The following is a 15,868-nucleotide window of genomic DNA, read 5'->3' as shown; positions in this document are numbered from 1 at the left end:
CAGTAAATCAAAGTTACAATAGTCGGATACAAAACTCATTTAGCAATGCCTGTGCAAGTGAAACTTGACTTTCTGTTTTCATTAAACATCTTCCCTAATGGCGTTCCTCTCTTCTCATACTCTTTTCTTCAAAGAACGCACCACAGTTGGAGTAGACAGTGAGTTTCAAATCTGTAGGGACTGGCTCAGATGAAAAATCGGTAAGCTAAGCTGACCCATCCCCAGGCTGGCACTGCTGACGAAGCTGCAACCACGGAGAGGCAAAGGTGCCCCTTGCCCCGTCCTGGGGATCTCCCTCCTGCTGCGAGCGCTCCTGAAATCCCACACCCAGCTCTTCCCTTTTATTCCAGGGACTGCCAGCTGCTGACAGCACAGTGACTTCTGGGATGGGATTAAATGACTGCTGGAGAATAACCTGGGGCACCGTGGTCATCTCCTAGCGCCTGAGCCAGCTCTGAACATAGCACAAGAGGTCCCCTGCAGGGCCCAACCCAAGGCCTTCCCAGCCCATTTTTAGGGTCTCCAGCAGCGGCGACAGGAGACGATGTTTGGGGAGGGCACCTATCCTGGCCAGCTTCTGAAGTCTCTGCTTCGTACTCCACCAGCATCCATCTCCTGAATCCTTTTTGAATCCTTTATGAATCTGTGGCCCATTAATTTCTCTAGCAAACCCCTTTTTGCCCTTGTCGTCTCCTGGCAGCAGGTTACAGAAGTTTCTTACCTTCCATGCAGAGAAGTACCTTTTCAATTCAGTGCCCCTCAGCTCTTGTATTGCAGGATTTGGGTGAATTATTGTCCTGCATTCAGCTTGTTTAGTAACTTTGTGATTTTACATAACCCAAACACACCCTCCTGTCAGCCTTTCTCTCCCAGCTGAGCAGCCCTAGCATTTTTGGTCTCTGTTTGTAAGACACTGGTGAATACTGAACAAAACTGGTCTCAGCACCAAGGCCTAGGTGATCCAAATAGTGACTCTTCCCCACTCTGAAAAGTGACCATTAACATCCTACCCATTACTTCCTAGCCTTTATCAGCTTTCGGTTCATAAAAGAAACTTTCTTCAAGTCCCCTCACAACTTAGTTGGCTTTTTTGAAAGTCCAGGTATGTTACGTCCTCTGGTTCCCCTTCATACACTTGCTTATTTGCACCATGATACAGCAGGTTAGTGAAGCAGGAGTTCCTGACTCAGATGACACATTAGTCATGTACTCAGAGATCTTCTTTATTATAGAGACTGTCATCTTACCAGGGGTGGAAATATCCATCTGTCTGCAGTTTCCATGATCCACTGTTTGTAGGTCAGAAGAGGAAAGGATCAAGTACGCTAGCCCAAAACCACAGCAAATATGCACTGACAGAGTAGTTCTCCACATATTTCTGCCATGGAGCTGACTCCTTGCTGCCTCAAGCCTTGCACAGCTCTTTGCATCTGTACGGTATCGGTACGAAGTGGCGTAATTGGAGAGTTCTGATTCAGGGACACTGCAAAATTAATTGCACAGTTGCAAGAAAGAAAAGCACTTCTGCAACTTTCCTACTCTTTTAAAGTAATTCGTTGAGACAGCTAGAATTCGGAGGGTTGTGGTTTTTTGATGGCAACTTCTGGGTATTTTGCTGAAGTGGAAAGGGGGACAGGAGTCCGCAGGAGTCCTGCAGCGTGCAGGAGCACTGTTCGTGCACTCTGCACCAGTCACCCACCGCCTTGCCATGGGCCTAGGGGAAAGCCCGCATAACCTATGGCATCTAAGTGTGTCCATTTGTAAACCAAAAGATATAACAATGCTTACTTAAGCTTGCAGGACTTATAAATTCTATTTAGAATTATTTACAGCAAACCTTGACATTTTTTTGTGATTGAAAATGTTATCTGAGAGGCACAATTTTGTACCTAGCATCACAAAATATTTTGGACAAATATTTTGTATGAATTACCACAGCTTTATTTACTTCCATGGAGCCCCAACGATATCAGCTGGTGGCCGATTCGCCTCTGCATGAGGAAGCATATTTTCTCACAAATATCAAACCATGGAGATTAAACTTGCTTATGAAGTGAGTGACATTTTGCACAGTTGCTCTGTATTTTATAGAAAGGCCACTTATAGAAGACTCCTGCTCCTTCCCTCCATTAAGTGGACCTCCTTTAAGGCTGAGAACAAGGTGTAGTGATAACACATTCCTTCATGCTGTAACACTTTTTTCATCTCAGGAGAAAAACGTCAGAGCCACTGGTGTATTAGCCACCATTTGCAGGCAGATTCCCCTGATGCTCTTTTCCAGTCATCAAGTCCAAGAAGCAGCCTCGCTAAAACCTGTATCTAGACTGAAATCTGTTGATAGTATTTACCAGCAGATATTTTTCATTTTGTTTTGGTGTCAGTAAAGCGGATTTTTTTCCTACTGGCACATGCAACTCGAAACAGGGCTGCCGGCTACACCTGAATACCCCTGACACCTCTGATGACAGGCAGTGCTGCTTCTGCTCCAGCACCCGGCAGGCACATATGTCTGTGTTGTCCTGTCCCACACCTTGCCAACACTTGCTGGCTGGCCTGTGTAATCATTTATAGCATTTTTATTTGTAGCGGTGCTAGCTGGTTTGGCTTCATCTGTCAGTGCCTTGAAGGGTCAGGGTCTGGCATCAGCCCCTGTTCTGCTTGGCCGGGTCTTCAGCTAAATGATTGCTTTTTGAATTAGACAGCACCTCTGTTTAACTTTCACCACTCTCTCTCTTTCCACTGAAGGACTGCCAGAGAAACACAACAGGACAGCACTGCGAGCAATGTCCAGACGGCTTCATCGGTGACGTTGCCAGAGGAGTGCCCACGTTCTGCCAGCCCTGCCCCTGCCCCCTGCCAGCACTTGCCAAGTACGTAAAAAGTCTCTGCTTCTCTGCGATTTGGGCTGGCTTTGGCCCTTTCCAAGATGGGGTCAGCATCCCTTCCTGGATGCAGGAGGCAGAGGCTGCTGCCCTTGCCAACCGGGGGAAAATAAGAGGACTTCCAGCTGCTCACATTTATAACCACAGGAAACAGAATTTCATTTAGAAGGTGTAAAATATCCTTAAGTACTCATATCAATTCTTACCAAGAGGGAGAAGAAAATATTTGAGCAAATTCAAGTTCTTCCTCTTTTATGTAGGAGAGATTATTCAGCTGTCCGGTTACTTTTAAGAATCCCTCAAAGACAAATTCCCTAGGAAGGTGGCATCAGGGATGTATGCAGCTGGACAGACAGGCAGACAGAAAGATCAATCCATGACCTCTGGACGGTAAAACGAACCATGAAAAAGCATAGCCAGACAGACTCCTGAGCAAACAGTGGCTGGATCAGGTTAGTACAGGAGCAGTTAAAAGAGAAGGGCTGGAGGACCCTGTGACAGGTATGGTGCCCTTCAGCTTATGCCCAGCTGCCTTTGGATAAAAAACTCTGAAACCTGACAGAAAACCAAGACCAAGCCAAAGAGCTCCAGCTGTTAGCCACTTTGTGCCTTCAGAAGAAACACATAACTACAAACCATGACCAGCTATTAGAAACTGTTAGTGGTACATCAGTAATGCAGATGAAAGAAAGTACCAGCTTCCTCTTGCTTGAGGTCCGTGCTCTAAGAGAGAGGCAGCTATGCAAATCCCACTGTAGTGCACAGAGGAGATGCTAGTAAATACTTGCCAATGGGTTAAAGCTATTTTTTAGCGAGATACCTATTCCCCTTGTGTTGTTTTCCATTTCGCTTTCCGCAGGGCTTCTCAGCAAAGGGGAATTTCCTCACTGTATTTGTTTGCGGTTGCTATAGGATTACTCATACAGCCTTAAGGTGGGATGAGCCACATTTTGCTCAGCTGTTCAGTGGCACAGGCTCAAAATGGCAATGGAGCAAAATCGCTCCGGCCAAACTCCCGCAGACCACCTCTTGGCTTTCACAGCAAGCTGCAGACATGTGCGGAGGGCCATGGGGTGGAAAACAGCTATTGTTGAAAAACTGCAGCTTTGCCTGAATTTGAGAGAAAATCCTCCAGAGGCAGGGGAAGAACCTGGCTTTTCTCGCATTTAAAAAGGCTTAGGAATGAGTGGGCTCACAGACAAAGCAGACCGCTTCCTCCAGTTTCAGTAGCGGCTGTAATGCCAGAAATAGTAGAAATACAACCGCCGAAAGCAGTGCTTTTTCCTTAGCAAAGGAAAGTGATTTTTTTTTGACCTGTTGGGCACAGAGCAGCCACTTTGGTGTAAGGAGCAGCTCTCTCAACCACAACCGGGGCTCCACATGCCTGAGGCACTACCGCATGACGAGTCCCAGTCTCTACCGAGCACAGCCGGTCAAGCAAATGTCTAGGCTGTCCTCCCTACGGGGTGATTTGACAGAGCATGGCCGGGCCTGCATTCACCGAGTCCTACAGGTCACTGGGCTCTGCAGCAGTGCCCCCGACCGCAGGGAGCCAGCCGGCCCGCAGCCCAGCGGGGCTTGGTGCAGTGGGACCAGCAGGGACCTGAGCTACAGGCTGTCTGCACCAGTGCTATGGGAAATGGGTGCAGAGGCCAAGGAGCGTTCCCTGCTTCAACACGCTCCTTAGCCCTTCTGCTAGGGACATACACCTCTCCTATTCCAGACCACTAGAGATAAAGAATCCCTGAACCCAAAAGGACAGCAGCGTGGGATTGGGAAGGGAGAACAAAAGTTGCAAGGAGCCTGAATGCAGATGTTTCAACTTTAGCAGCAATAGAGGAGTTAGACTTGATGATCCTCATAGGTGCCTTCCATCTCAGGATATTCTATGTTCCGTGATATGTCAACCCTTTAAAACTACCTCAGTAAAAACCCACTTCAGTTTTTCAGGGTTTTCCCTCGGAAAAGTCCTGAAGGCAATAGCTAAAGGAATATCTGATCCCAATTTGCCTCATACCCCTATTTAAATAACATGCAGAAATTGCCTGTTCGGCTTCTTGCATGAGAGAGATCTGACCGCAGCAATGGCCTTCAGCTGGGGCTGGAAGAGGCAAATAATAATGATTGAGCAACATCCAGCCTTGCATAACTAAATTCAAAGAACAACCGTTTGTTCTTTTTTTTTTCCCCCCCTTCCTTTAATCCTACTCCATTTATATTAAGGCAGAACAGTAACTACCAGAAAGCAGAGAAGTATTAAATGCCTTAAATAAAGAACATCCACAGGATGTTGTTGTTTTGTACTCTGTTTTACTTTGGAAATAGCCACCGAATTCATAATAGTTAGACAAAATGACCAAATCTGTAAACTGACAGACTCATCAGATACATATTTTTTCTTGGGATTCATCTGTGTGTCTCTAGATTTTTTGGGCCAGACTATCTTCATATCTGCTATCCTGGGAACTTTTGGAATAACTTTTGGACATTACACATGAAGTGTAATGTCATCTCTTTGGAATAAAAAAAAAAGGAGGAGGGAGTTTGCTTCACAGTCCAGCAGATGTTACTTCTTTTCAAATCTGAGGGAATTTTACAAACTTTTTTTCCCTAAGAGATCACAAAAAATATAGAACCTCAGGAAGGCTTCAGTCTTATTTCATAACTTAAATCCACAATGTGGTTTTTTCAACTACATGAAGGAATTAGCCTCTGTAAAAGAAGAGGGAGGCTGCCAAACTGTTATGATTTTCTCAATATGTTCTCAAAAAAGCTTTACTGAAGTTAATTTGTGAATTCTGTGAGAAGAATCTCATTTTATGTTCTCTCTGGTTATATGAAATGTTTTGAGACAGCACAGATTCAGACACAGATTTATTTGACCCTGCTTGTCCCACCAGCTGAGAAATGCTGGTGGGAACTGAAATTGCGCAGGAATTCTTGTCACCTTTCAATGCTGTTTGTTCCTAGAACAAGCACTGCATGGATCATGCTCTTTCTCCGAATCTTTTGTCCTTCTGTGTGAAAGGGATGCAGCCTGGCCACAGCTGCCCAGCACTGTACGACGCAGGACCTGCGTTTTAGCAACCATGGGCCTGCAGCTGGCAACTGCTGCCACTCACTATTCTGGCCACACTCCAGTGCTGGCAGGCATTTACTCACACATACTGCAAACTAACTGGAAACATCTTTAGGATTATATGTCTTTTTCTTGCAAACGTATTTAAGCCACGTCCATCACTGTGTTTGAAGTGTATACACCTTGTACTTTCCACATCTGGCTGCTGCTGTTCCTCGGGTCTCGTATTTAGTTATACATTTGTTAAATCCCGAAAACAAAAGAAAGCAAAGGAATCCATGATTTAGAATCACGGCAGTGAAAATTACAGCCCAAACCATTACTGCAATCAGCATCACCACTTGGCATGCTTGTCTCTGAAGAGTCCCCAGACTCTTTCCAGCTTACTCAGAGAGCCTGATTTACTGTAGAGCAGCCTTGGTTACTGTAAATAAGGATAGCATCACTGAGTTCAGCTTTCACCACTCAGTACTTCCACATTGGATTTGAGGAAAACTGTAGGATTTGCATAGGAAACTGCTGCACCCATTCCAGAGCCTGCCTTCCTGAAGTGCTTACTGCGGTGTCTTTCATAAGCAATATTTCACCCCTTAGAATAAGAGACAGAAAGCAATTAGGTTCGCATGACATACACACTTATCCTAAGTCCTTTATCTAAAATGTGTGTAACAAAACCTGCAGGTGTGTCTGATCTACACTGCAAGACAGGAACTTACATATATCTGCATTTATATAGCTCCATAGTGCTATATACTAATTAGTGCTTTCTACACTAATTAAAAAGACTAAACAAGGGGTATAATGTGAATAACATACAGAGCTTAAGCATACCTGTTCAGCAATGAGTAACCAAGAGCCAGAGCTCACACCAACAGCAAATGTCCATAATGTAGTTAAGAAATACTCCCATGTGTTTGCCATTGCCTGCTATCCTAACTATTCGTTCTAATGAAATTCCAGCTTTGCAGTCTCCTGTTACAGAAAAAGTGGAAGTGTGCGCTGTGTCTGTAAGGAAAACTATGCAGGACCCAACTGTGAAAGGTAAGAAGCGAATGGGATGACTTACTGGTCAACAATACTGAAGTCCAGAAGTCTTCAAGGGAATTTTCCCACACTGGTGAGAAATCTTGTGCATGTGTTTTCACCAGGTCAAATCATGTCTGTTAAAGGATTTCACTCAGTTCCTACTAAAAACCATAAGAACTTGCTGTTGGGTAAGACAGACAGGGTAAGACATGCCTGTCTTACATTACCCTGTCAGGGTAAGACAGACATTTATATCTGATATATTTTGATCGAATTCTTGCACTTTGTGTACCTCCATGTGGTGTTCTTCCTAAAAAGAATACATTTTACAAATCAAAATACAAAATACAAATCAGAAACAGCAGCTGAAGTGAAAAATAACCACCACATAGATGCCTCTTGCCATTCACCACTCTAAAACATATAGCAGGCTTCTACCAAATACATTTTTCAAAAGCAAAGGAGAAAATTGATTATCTAGTCAAATTCTTAATGAGCAGATGCAGCTTTTTAGTTAAATTTTAAATATACTTCACAGACATAATTCAATAAAGTCAAGCAAACAACCATAGGCCAGTGCTGCTTTTCAACTTTCCCTTATGCCCATAAACAATTTCTAGTAAATATCTTCTAAATAACAAGGTACACAAATAAATGGAGCTATACGGCAGAAATATAACTTACTCTCCTACGTCATAAAGGGCCATCTTACTCACTATGAACAAACACGGATGATGCTTCAATGAATGTCAGAGGCCTGATTATAATTCAGAAATTCTCCTTGAGCAGCCAATGAATTAAAACAGCTCTAACACAAAGACTGAGGGGTATAGGATGGCTCAGACGCTGGCTTCCTGAACACCTCATTTTGTTTTTCCTTAAAGCCCCTGAAGTATTTAAGACTTCAGTCCGCTATCATTAATGGGCAAGTCTTGAATTCAAATGATACTTAACATAACTATCAGAGAAGGGGGAAAGGGGATGCTTAAGATGCAAAGAAAAATCAATATGAAAAAGGTAAGACAAAAAAAGAGTGAAGGCTTTTGCCCTTACAGATGATGCAAAAACATCAGCATATTATCTCCGCATCACTAACATGGTGACAGCAATAGTGAAAGCCCTTTAGACAGATGGCACAAAAATAAAAAACCCCACGCTTGTTTCCAGGCCTATGGCTGTATTCTTTTGTTCTTCCAAAATGTCAGATATATACACAAAGGATAATGCAGACAATTAAAAGGTCTGTGAGGTTTCTTAGTGGTTATTAAGATGTCAACCTAGACTACAAGCAAATCAAATCCTATGAAAAGAGTAGCAGATGCATAGTAACAGCACAAAATAGCATCAGCTTTGTTTTCTAATAGCCACTACCCGGCCTGACACAGTGCATCTGTCTCAGGGAAGGCGAAGCTGCATAGACGGGTTAGAAAAAGCTACAGGAAGAAATCGGCCCGTCCCAGTCACCGTGTTAAGTCCTTGACTAACTGCTGGGGTAGGTGGCAAGCAGTGGCAAATGGGACTTTCCTTCTGGTAAGCTCCTGGTCCTACTGCCATTTGTGTCAGAAACGACGAAAAGTATTTCGAAGACTATTGAGAAACGCATTGCTTGTCCCTGAGAAACGCATTGCTGGGCACTGCCACCACCCCCTGCTCCCACTGGCAGCTATCGTGCCATCAACATGCTCTCAGGACCGGGGGATCCTGAACGAGAGAGGGCACTGGGGCACTGGCCCTGCCCTTCCCTGCAGCCCGAAGAGCAGCTGGTGTCCCCATGGAGAGGAAAGCTACCTCCTGCTCACCGCCCTCCCTCCCAGATCTCTGCAGCGGTCGGTGATGGGTGCCACGGGGCAGCGAGCTGCAGGACGCCCCTCCACGGGCAGCGCGTGGGATCTCCAGAGCAGCACGCCGGGAGGCAATCTGCTCCATTTCCTCTGGCATTCGTGTAGGAGGCTTCCGTGTGCTGCTCCAGGGGCTTGGCACAAACCTATCCAGTTTATGTTTGCCAGCAAATGGTGTTGAGAAATCACAGAGGCCTTTGCTAGCAACTGGGAAAATCAGCTTCCCAGTTTGAAATTTAGGAATGAATCATTTTGCTCCTGGACTCCAGCAATAAGGCATTAAGGTGGTAGCGGGTGTAATCCAGGTTTTGTTAACGCTCAAAAGTTAAAAAAGATAACTGAAGAAATGATACTTTAGTGTCCAAAGTGAACAGAGGAAAAAGGTTCTTTTGGCATTGCCAGGGAAAAGGAAGTTAATTTCTTACTCACCAATAATTACAGGAAGCAAACATGGCTGTAAAATAACACAAAGATAACTTAGCAGCTTTATTATGGGAGAGGAAATATTCTTTGCTAGCAACAAAGAGCCATTTATTGATACAACAGAGGAAAAGACATGTACCGCAGACCTCTACTTTTTCAGACCATAAAGTGCAGAGATGGAGCAATATGTTTCCATCCAGCGGCCTCTGCTCTTCTCCCACGCTACCAATCATTCGAAAGAGGCCAAGCGCAGTCCAGCCCTATGAGATGCACTGAGTGGCAAAGGGAAGGGGGAAGTGAAGGTGACACATTTATTTTCAGCTCTAAAAGTTTCTATTTGTTTTAGACAGCTACTCCAGATGAGGAGATATAGCTAATAAAAGTGACTCAGATGGCCATAAAAAGGAGCACTTACAAGATATATCTGTGAGGCTGTGAGGAACTGTCCACTACGTTTCTGGCAAGTGAACTGAATGGTATATTTCAGAAAAGAAAAAAAAATTCACCTTGCCCTGATGAGAGGGCAGACGTTGTGGGCCTGAGGGGAATAGAACGCAGTCTTCAGTAGATGCTGGCTGAAAGCCAGAGCTGGATAGCGGAAAGCAAAACACTGGTCTTGCCCCAGCACTGCTCAGTGGCTTCTGAGTTGGTGGCCACATTAGACAGACAACCATTTGGAAAATACCTAACCACAGAAAATTAAAAAGAAACTCTGCAAGATTTTGAGAGTTCAGAATAAAGGAAAACATTTTTTTTAAACCCAGGGGTTTTTTTTTTTTCTTGTTTAAACTTCATAAACACACTGAAATTTTGAAATTTGGGAAAATACTACAATCTCAGATTGGCTGAAATATTAGAAAATGATAGCAAGACTTTTGGCATGACTAAATAGTAGCATTACCCATCACTGTCTGCTCTAACTCCCATGGGAATGCGGAGTGACTCCACCAAAGTCAGCTAAATCACACTCATTATGCTCCGTGTCGCATTCACAGTTCTTCGAGGGGTGCACAGAACTCCAGGTCACACTTTTGTTCTTTACATCTGGGTCACCCAAGTGATAAGATCTGCACCAAAGATTCTGGCAGTGCTGCAAAGAGATAAACAGAGTCTTTGCCATTGGCAAAAGCAGTGTTTGAGGCAGCCAAGTGGTTTATATTAAGATGCTTAGAATTTTATGTGTTCTTACTGTGGGGGTTCAGGACTGGAACATGAACAAAGCAGCGTTGAGGAAATTACTTGCTTTATTGAAAAAAAATCATCAAATGTAGGAAGCTAACTGGAAGCTGTTATCAGATCTCCCACAATTTCATCGTTCAGACATAGCAGAACCTGGATTTGACTACGTTCAGATTTTAGGAGACAACAGACCTCGGCTCAGGTCCCCAGCCAGAAACCTGGGAAAAATAAACTAAACTGCCTGAGAGCTCACCTTCCCCACCCACAAACAGCAGAACAAACAGCATCTTAAAACAGGACTTTACAGATGGGAGAAAAGACAAGGACAACAGGGTGATAAAACAGGATGAAATACAATAACTACTCTTCACCTAAATCACTGCAACGACTTTTCACTCCTCCGATTTCTTCAGTAAACAATTGCTACCCCAGCTAGTTATCCCCCTCCCTGCAGTAATTCCTCATTCCCAGTTTGGGGGTACGAGTCCCTGATCTCTGTGCCCCAGGCTGCTGGGTCAGGGACTCTCCTGCCGCCCTGCCGTGACACCGTGAAGGGGGTGGGCTGCCCCTGTCCTGCCCGCTGGCCCCCCCAGTCCACACGCAGCTGCTCTGCGCCGCTCCAGCCACCAGCTCCTCCAGCAACGCCCCTGCTCGAGGGTTTGCTGCTGCGAGCTGCTCCATGCCCACTCCAGTGCTGGCCCTGTTCTCCTCGCTGGTTGTTCTGCAAAGGTTCCTCTAGCTCGTAGGATTAAGCACACTCCCTGCTACCAGCAGAAACTCCTTTAACTGAAACCCTCTCCTTTCTTCCCAAATGATGACACCAAATCTATTACCTCTTGTCTTAGCTTAGGGCCACTGGTCACACAGGAACGTTAGGTATCGCCGGTTTGCCTGGACTTTCAAAAACCACTACAGTTTCAACATCTCTTCCATTTTAAGACGTAGCAAGTTTTCCACAGAAATGCTTCCCAAACATGACAAGACACGAAAAGCAATTTGGACTCATTTCAGGCCCCGCTGGAGAGCTTGTTACCCACCTCCCTCTCGCCCTCTGCAAACCAACAGAGGAATCCTCCCCTCCTGGGCTGGTGGCTGCTCTCAGCCTTTTGCCCTCAGCCAGCAGGCTGACACCGAACAAATCTGAAAAATGGAGGCTGGTTCAGTGCCTGTTTTCTTTTCCAAAAAAGAGAAACCATCCCAATGCCTCATCACAGAAGTATTTATATAAACCTTTTCTGGTCAGTAATTTGTTATGTGCATTATAATGAAAATAAGGTCTGAACTTCCTCTGAGTTCCAGCATCATGAAATGCAGTCTCTTACCCCAGTTTCCTATATAACACAATATAGTTGGTGAGATCCAAAGCTGAAAGAGACCAAAATAAACACTAGGGCTGCCTCTCTGCCAAGGTCATTCTGTCATAGATTTTAAAACAATGGGGAACAAATCATCTTACTGCTAAAGACACACACAAAAAAAACAGCACAGACCGGTGTGATTGAGATACCAGGAGTGTTCAAGAAGGGAAAAATATATAACTGTACAGATTGAGATTAGAGCACAAAACAGCCTCTGCAGGACTTCAGCTGCTAATTTGCCTTCTGTCCTTTAGTAGCTGCAGACCATCATCAATTCATGGTGACATAAATAAGGTCAGAGAAAAAACGGTACTGCAGATGGGGATGTCATTGCTCGTCATCGCTGGGCTTGCTCTTCCTTGCAGGTGTGCCCCCGGTTACTATGGGAACCCTTTGCTAATTGGAAGCACTTGCAAAAAATGTGACTGCAGCGGCAACTCAGACCCAAACCTGATTTTTGAAGACTGTGATGAAGTGACCGGCCAGTGCCGCAACTGCCTGCGCAACACCACCGGCTTCAAGTGCGAACGATGCGCTCCGGGTTACTATGGAGATGCCAGATTCGCTAAAAACTGTACAGGTATTGCCTATAGTTTAGTAGAGCGGAGCAAAATACAGCACAGCATGGTCCACTGATGACCTCCCAGAGATGCCTGAATCAGTCATCAGACACCTGTGGCCCTGGGAGGCCAGGGCTACTCCTGGCCACCTACCTGGCGGGATAATTTGGATGCTTGTTTGGCTGAATCATCCCAGGCTCTCTTTCCATTGCCCATGAGGGAGTCTCAAACCCCAGACCCCAACATCTCAGACGCCGGGGAAGGACGAATGTAGGCACTGTTGTGTCCTGCATCTTGTTTTAAATAAGGGTCTCTAAGCTTTCCTTGGGCAGAGACTTCACCTTTGTGTTTGTCCACACTACATGCTGCCCAGCACGACCACCCAGACTGATGGCACTTAAAGACTTGAAAGTAGTTTTTATGGGAACAGCATCGTCCTTCCTGTCCTGACCCAATCCCCGCTCATTTTCTGCTAGTTTTCATACTGATAGTGTATTCTGCATTTCCCATGTGACTGTGTAATCTTGCTGGTTACCGTGTTTCCACACCAGGGATGACTGTATTTCCAGGGTCTGGTAAAGTGCTACCCAGAGAATCTTACCAAAACACACCTACACAGAGGGGTTGCAGAGGTTTACGTCCACTAACGTAATTATTGTCCTAATTTACATGGAGTTCGATCCAAATAGGACTTTGGGCTCATGTCCTTTGGCCTTGCTTTGGCTCTGGGAGGAGAGAGTACATCCTCTTTCAATGCACCAAGGAATAGCCACAGCTAAAGGCAAAATGCAGGTGCTCAGAGCAAGGACCTTGGGGGTCCCTCCCAACCCCTTTGCCAGGGTCCTTCCCTCACAGACCAGAACACAAATGGGGTAGATGGATCACACCTAGCTCTTGGCTGACTTAAAGGTGAGACACAGCCAAACCATACACCCAACCCAGACCTTTTAAGTGCTCCTGGGTCGCCAGGTACAGGGCTACAGGTCTCGGGGCCTTAGCAATGTCTTGATCAACCTACATCCTTCTTGTAACTCACTGTACACTTGGACTTTGCTTTTTACTAGCTTACTACAAAGTGCTAAGCTGTGTTTTGAGACCTGCAGGATGGAGGTTGTGAGGATGCTCTGTATTCAAGTGCCCTTTGTGCTGCTGTCTTCATTTATAGGGGACCACATAGGATGCCAGTAGTGTTCCCTTCTGGTTTTATGTTCCGGTGACAGCTAGAAGTTGAGTGTCCCTCTCCAGGATGTAATTCTCATCACTAAGTCACATGCTTAAATTCCATTTACATGAATGGGGAGAGATGGTGCCCACACACAGTAATCCCAAAAACCAATCCCAGGTATCCAAATCAGTCAAAAAGACAACAGCTGTAGGGAACAGTGTGCCCCAAAACTCACCTCCTGCCTGGATTTGGGCACCCCAGACGTGCCTGAAATTCATCATCTCTGTGATTTTGAGATTGCAAAAGCAAATCTTGTTTATGCCTTTCACTGCCTAATTCAGCTCACCAGAGATGATTTAACTGCAGTTCTTGCATACAGAATGACAGGATCTAGTTTGTGGGTCCTGAATGCCGTGAGGCAGGAGAAACGCACCCAGCACTTTAAGTCAGCAAACCACAGCAACTGTGCCCTGGCCATGTGCAACCGCAGAGCTTCAAACAGCTAAGAGTACCTTTGCCAGAAGTCTGAGGATTACAGGGCATTCCAAGTGTCTAAGCAGGTTATGCAAGACATAATTTTGTCACCAATTTTGTCATCACCTCAGTATAGTTTTGGTTTGCACCCCTAAGGAGTTGCAGGAATTAGAGGCAGAATGCCTCAGTATTATTTTCTTTTCTGAGGTACGGTTTAAGTGGGATTTCATGGCGCGCAGGACTTCTCTATACAGGTTTTTCATGCAGACTATAAATCAGCTTGGTAATTCTCTTCATTAGCAGATTTTCTTGTAGTGTTTGATCTTCGCTAAAAATAAAGTGTCTTGGCACTTGAGTATGTTATGACAGGTACAGCATTTCTCTATTTAGGAGTGAATTTAATCTTGTAGTTGACTTTAGCAAATCCCGATTTTGATGTATTATGTTTCAGGGAATTACATACTTCTTGTTTCATCTTCATTTCTGCTAAACACCACAACGTGCTGTACTTGATAGTACTGCGTAGATTGCCTGCACCAATCAATACATCCATGATATCCAAACTACCCAGGTAGTTTACAAGGCAAGCTTATACTATGTTTGGCATTTTGGAGCAATTAGGAACTCTTATTTAGAACAATATAGATTCTGAAATAAGACAAATACCTTCTTTAAAATACAAAAATTCAGAAAAAAAATAGTGTAAGAAAAAAGAGTCTGCGTAGATGGTTTCCACAGAGCACCTCAAAGGGTATACAGAACAAAAAAATGCAAGAGTACTAAATGAGCGAACAGCTCTATCCAGCTAAGATCATCGTTTTTTCTTTCGAGCAAAAACCAAAATCTGTGTAGCTGTGGATAGCAGTTTTCAGCTTCTTTTCAATAAATATTTTAACCACATGTCCTTTAGCCACACTTCAAAGCTTTCCACAAATGTCCCTCAGAAATAAAGGTAAATTTATAAGCTTTCTCCACCAGTAAGTCACAGTAGCATTGAAAGTCTTAATTCCCTACTAAAAATGTGGTGCCTCCTAAACAAGTGGTGAAAAATTGTCAGGGCTGCTTTTGAAATTAATTTACTAAATGCATTTGTGTAGCAAATTAAGATTTATCCATTTAAATAAGAAGACACCATTCAATTTTCTTGAGCACCAATCTCATCCAAATTTTAATCTTGTAACTGAAATCTTGCCACCTGTTTTGGGGATAGCCTAGATCCTTTGATATAGGTAAAGAGCAATCTCTGCTTCCAACTGAGACTTTTCTTTCACTTCTTAACAAAAAAAACCCCAAACAAATTAAAAAACTGTGGATGCAAGTGCTGGGAGACACACAGTTCATACAGATTGTGGTGAGGTCAAAATATCAATTGCCCCACAAAATTCATAACCAAATTCTGTTCTCACAATGGTACAAAACCTGAGTAGTTGCTGGTTCAGTTACACAGTATTACACAGTTACACAGTAACTGGTTCAGTTACACAGAATTATTCCAATGTTAGTGCATCACGTTGACTTTGAAGCTGTATTACACGTTTTCCCTGATAATTCCTCAAATGTGCAATGTGGAATGTAAATACAAGGGTAATTCATAGAGAACAATGAATGGGCTGCAATAAAACAGCAGTAAACAATTTTGTTATATGAGATTCTGCTGAAACCATGAATCACAAGAGCAAAACGAATTCCAGATAAGTCGCTGCTGTTCTTATGTTCTGCTTGAGTTTTTCTTATTCTATCAAAGTGTTCCAAGAATATTTTAATCCTTAAAATAATATATTTTAAAAGGCCAATTAAACCTTGAAAGAGACACTTTAGATTTTAAATTATGCTTTTTAAAAAGCCACTTGTGCTGGCAGTAAATATGTAGCTTACTCAAGTTTT

General features: G+C 44.1%; 1 protein-coding gene across 1 annotated transcript in view; it reads left to right on the top strand.

Moving 5' to 3' along the window:
• Positions 1–15,868, top strand: part of LAMA4 (laminin subunit alpha 4) — a 116,185-nt gene that overhangs the window by 35,513 nt on the left and 64,804 nt on the right. The window contains exons 3-5 of the mRNA XM_075498583.1: positions 2,746–2,870; positions 6,922–7,002; positions 12,151–12,365. Coding sequence (XP_075354698.1) covers positions 2,746–2,870; positions 6,922–7,002; positions 12,151–12,365 — 421 coding nt within the window. The remainder of the gene's footprint in view (positions 1–2,745; positions 2,871–6,921; positions 7,003–12,150; positions 12,366–15,868) is intronic.

This window comes from Mycteria americana, chromosome 3 (genome assembly GCF_035582795.1).
Source record: "Mycteria americana isolate JAX WOST 10 ecotype Jacksonville Zoo and Gardens chromosome 3, USCA_MyAme_1.0, whole genome shotgun sequence".
Lineage (NCBI taxonomy): Eukaryota > Metazoa > Chordata > Aves > Ciconiiformes > Ciconiidae > Mycteria > Mycteria americana.
Note: the sequence above shows the minus strand (reverse complement) of the source record. Positions and strands in the feature narration are given on the sequence as shown.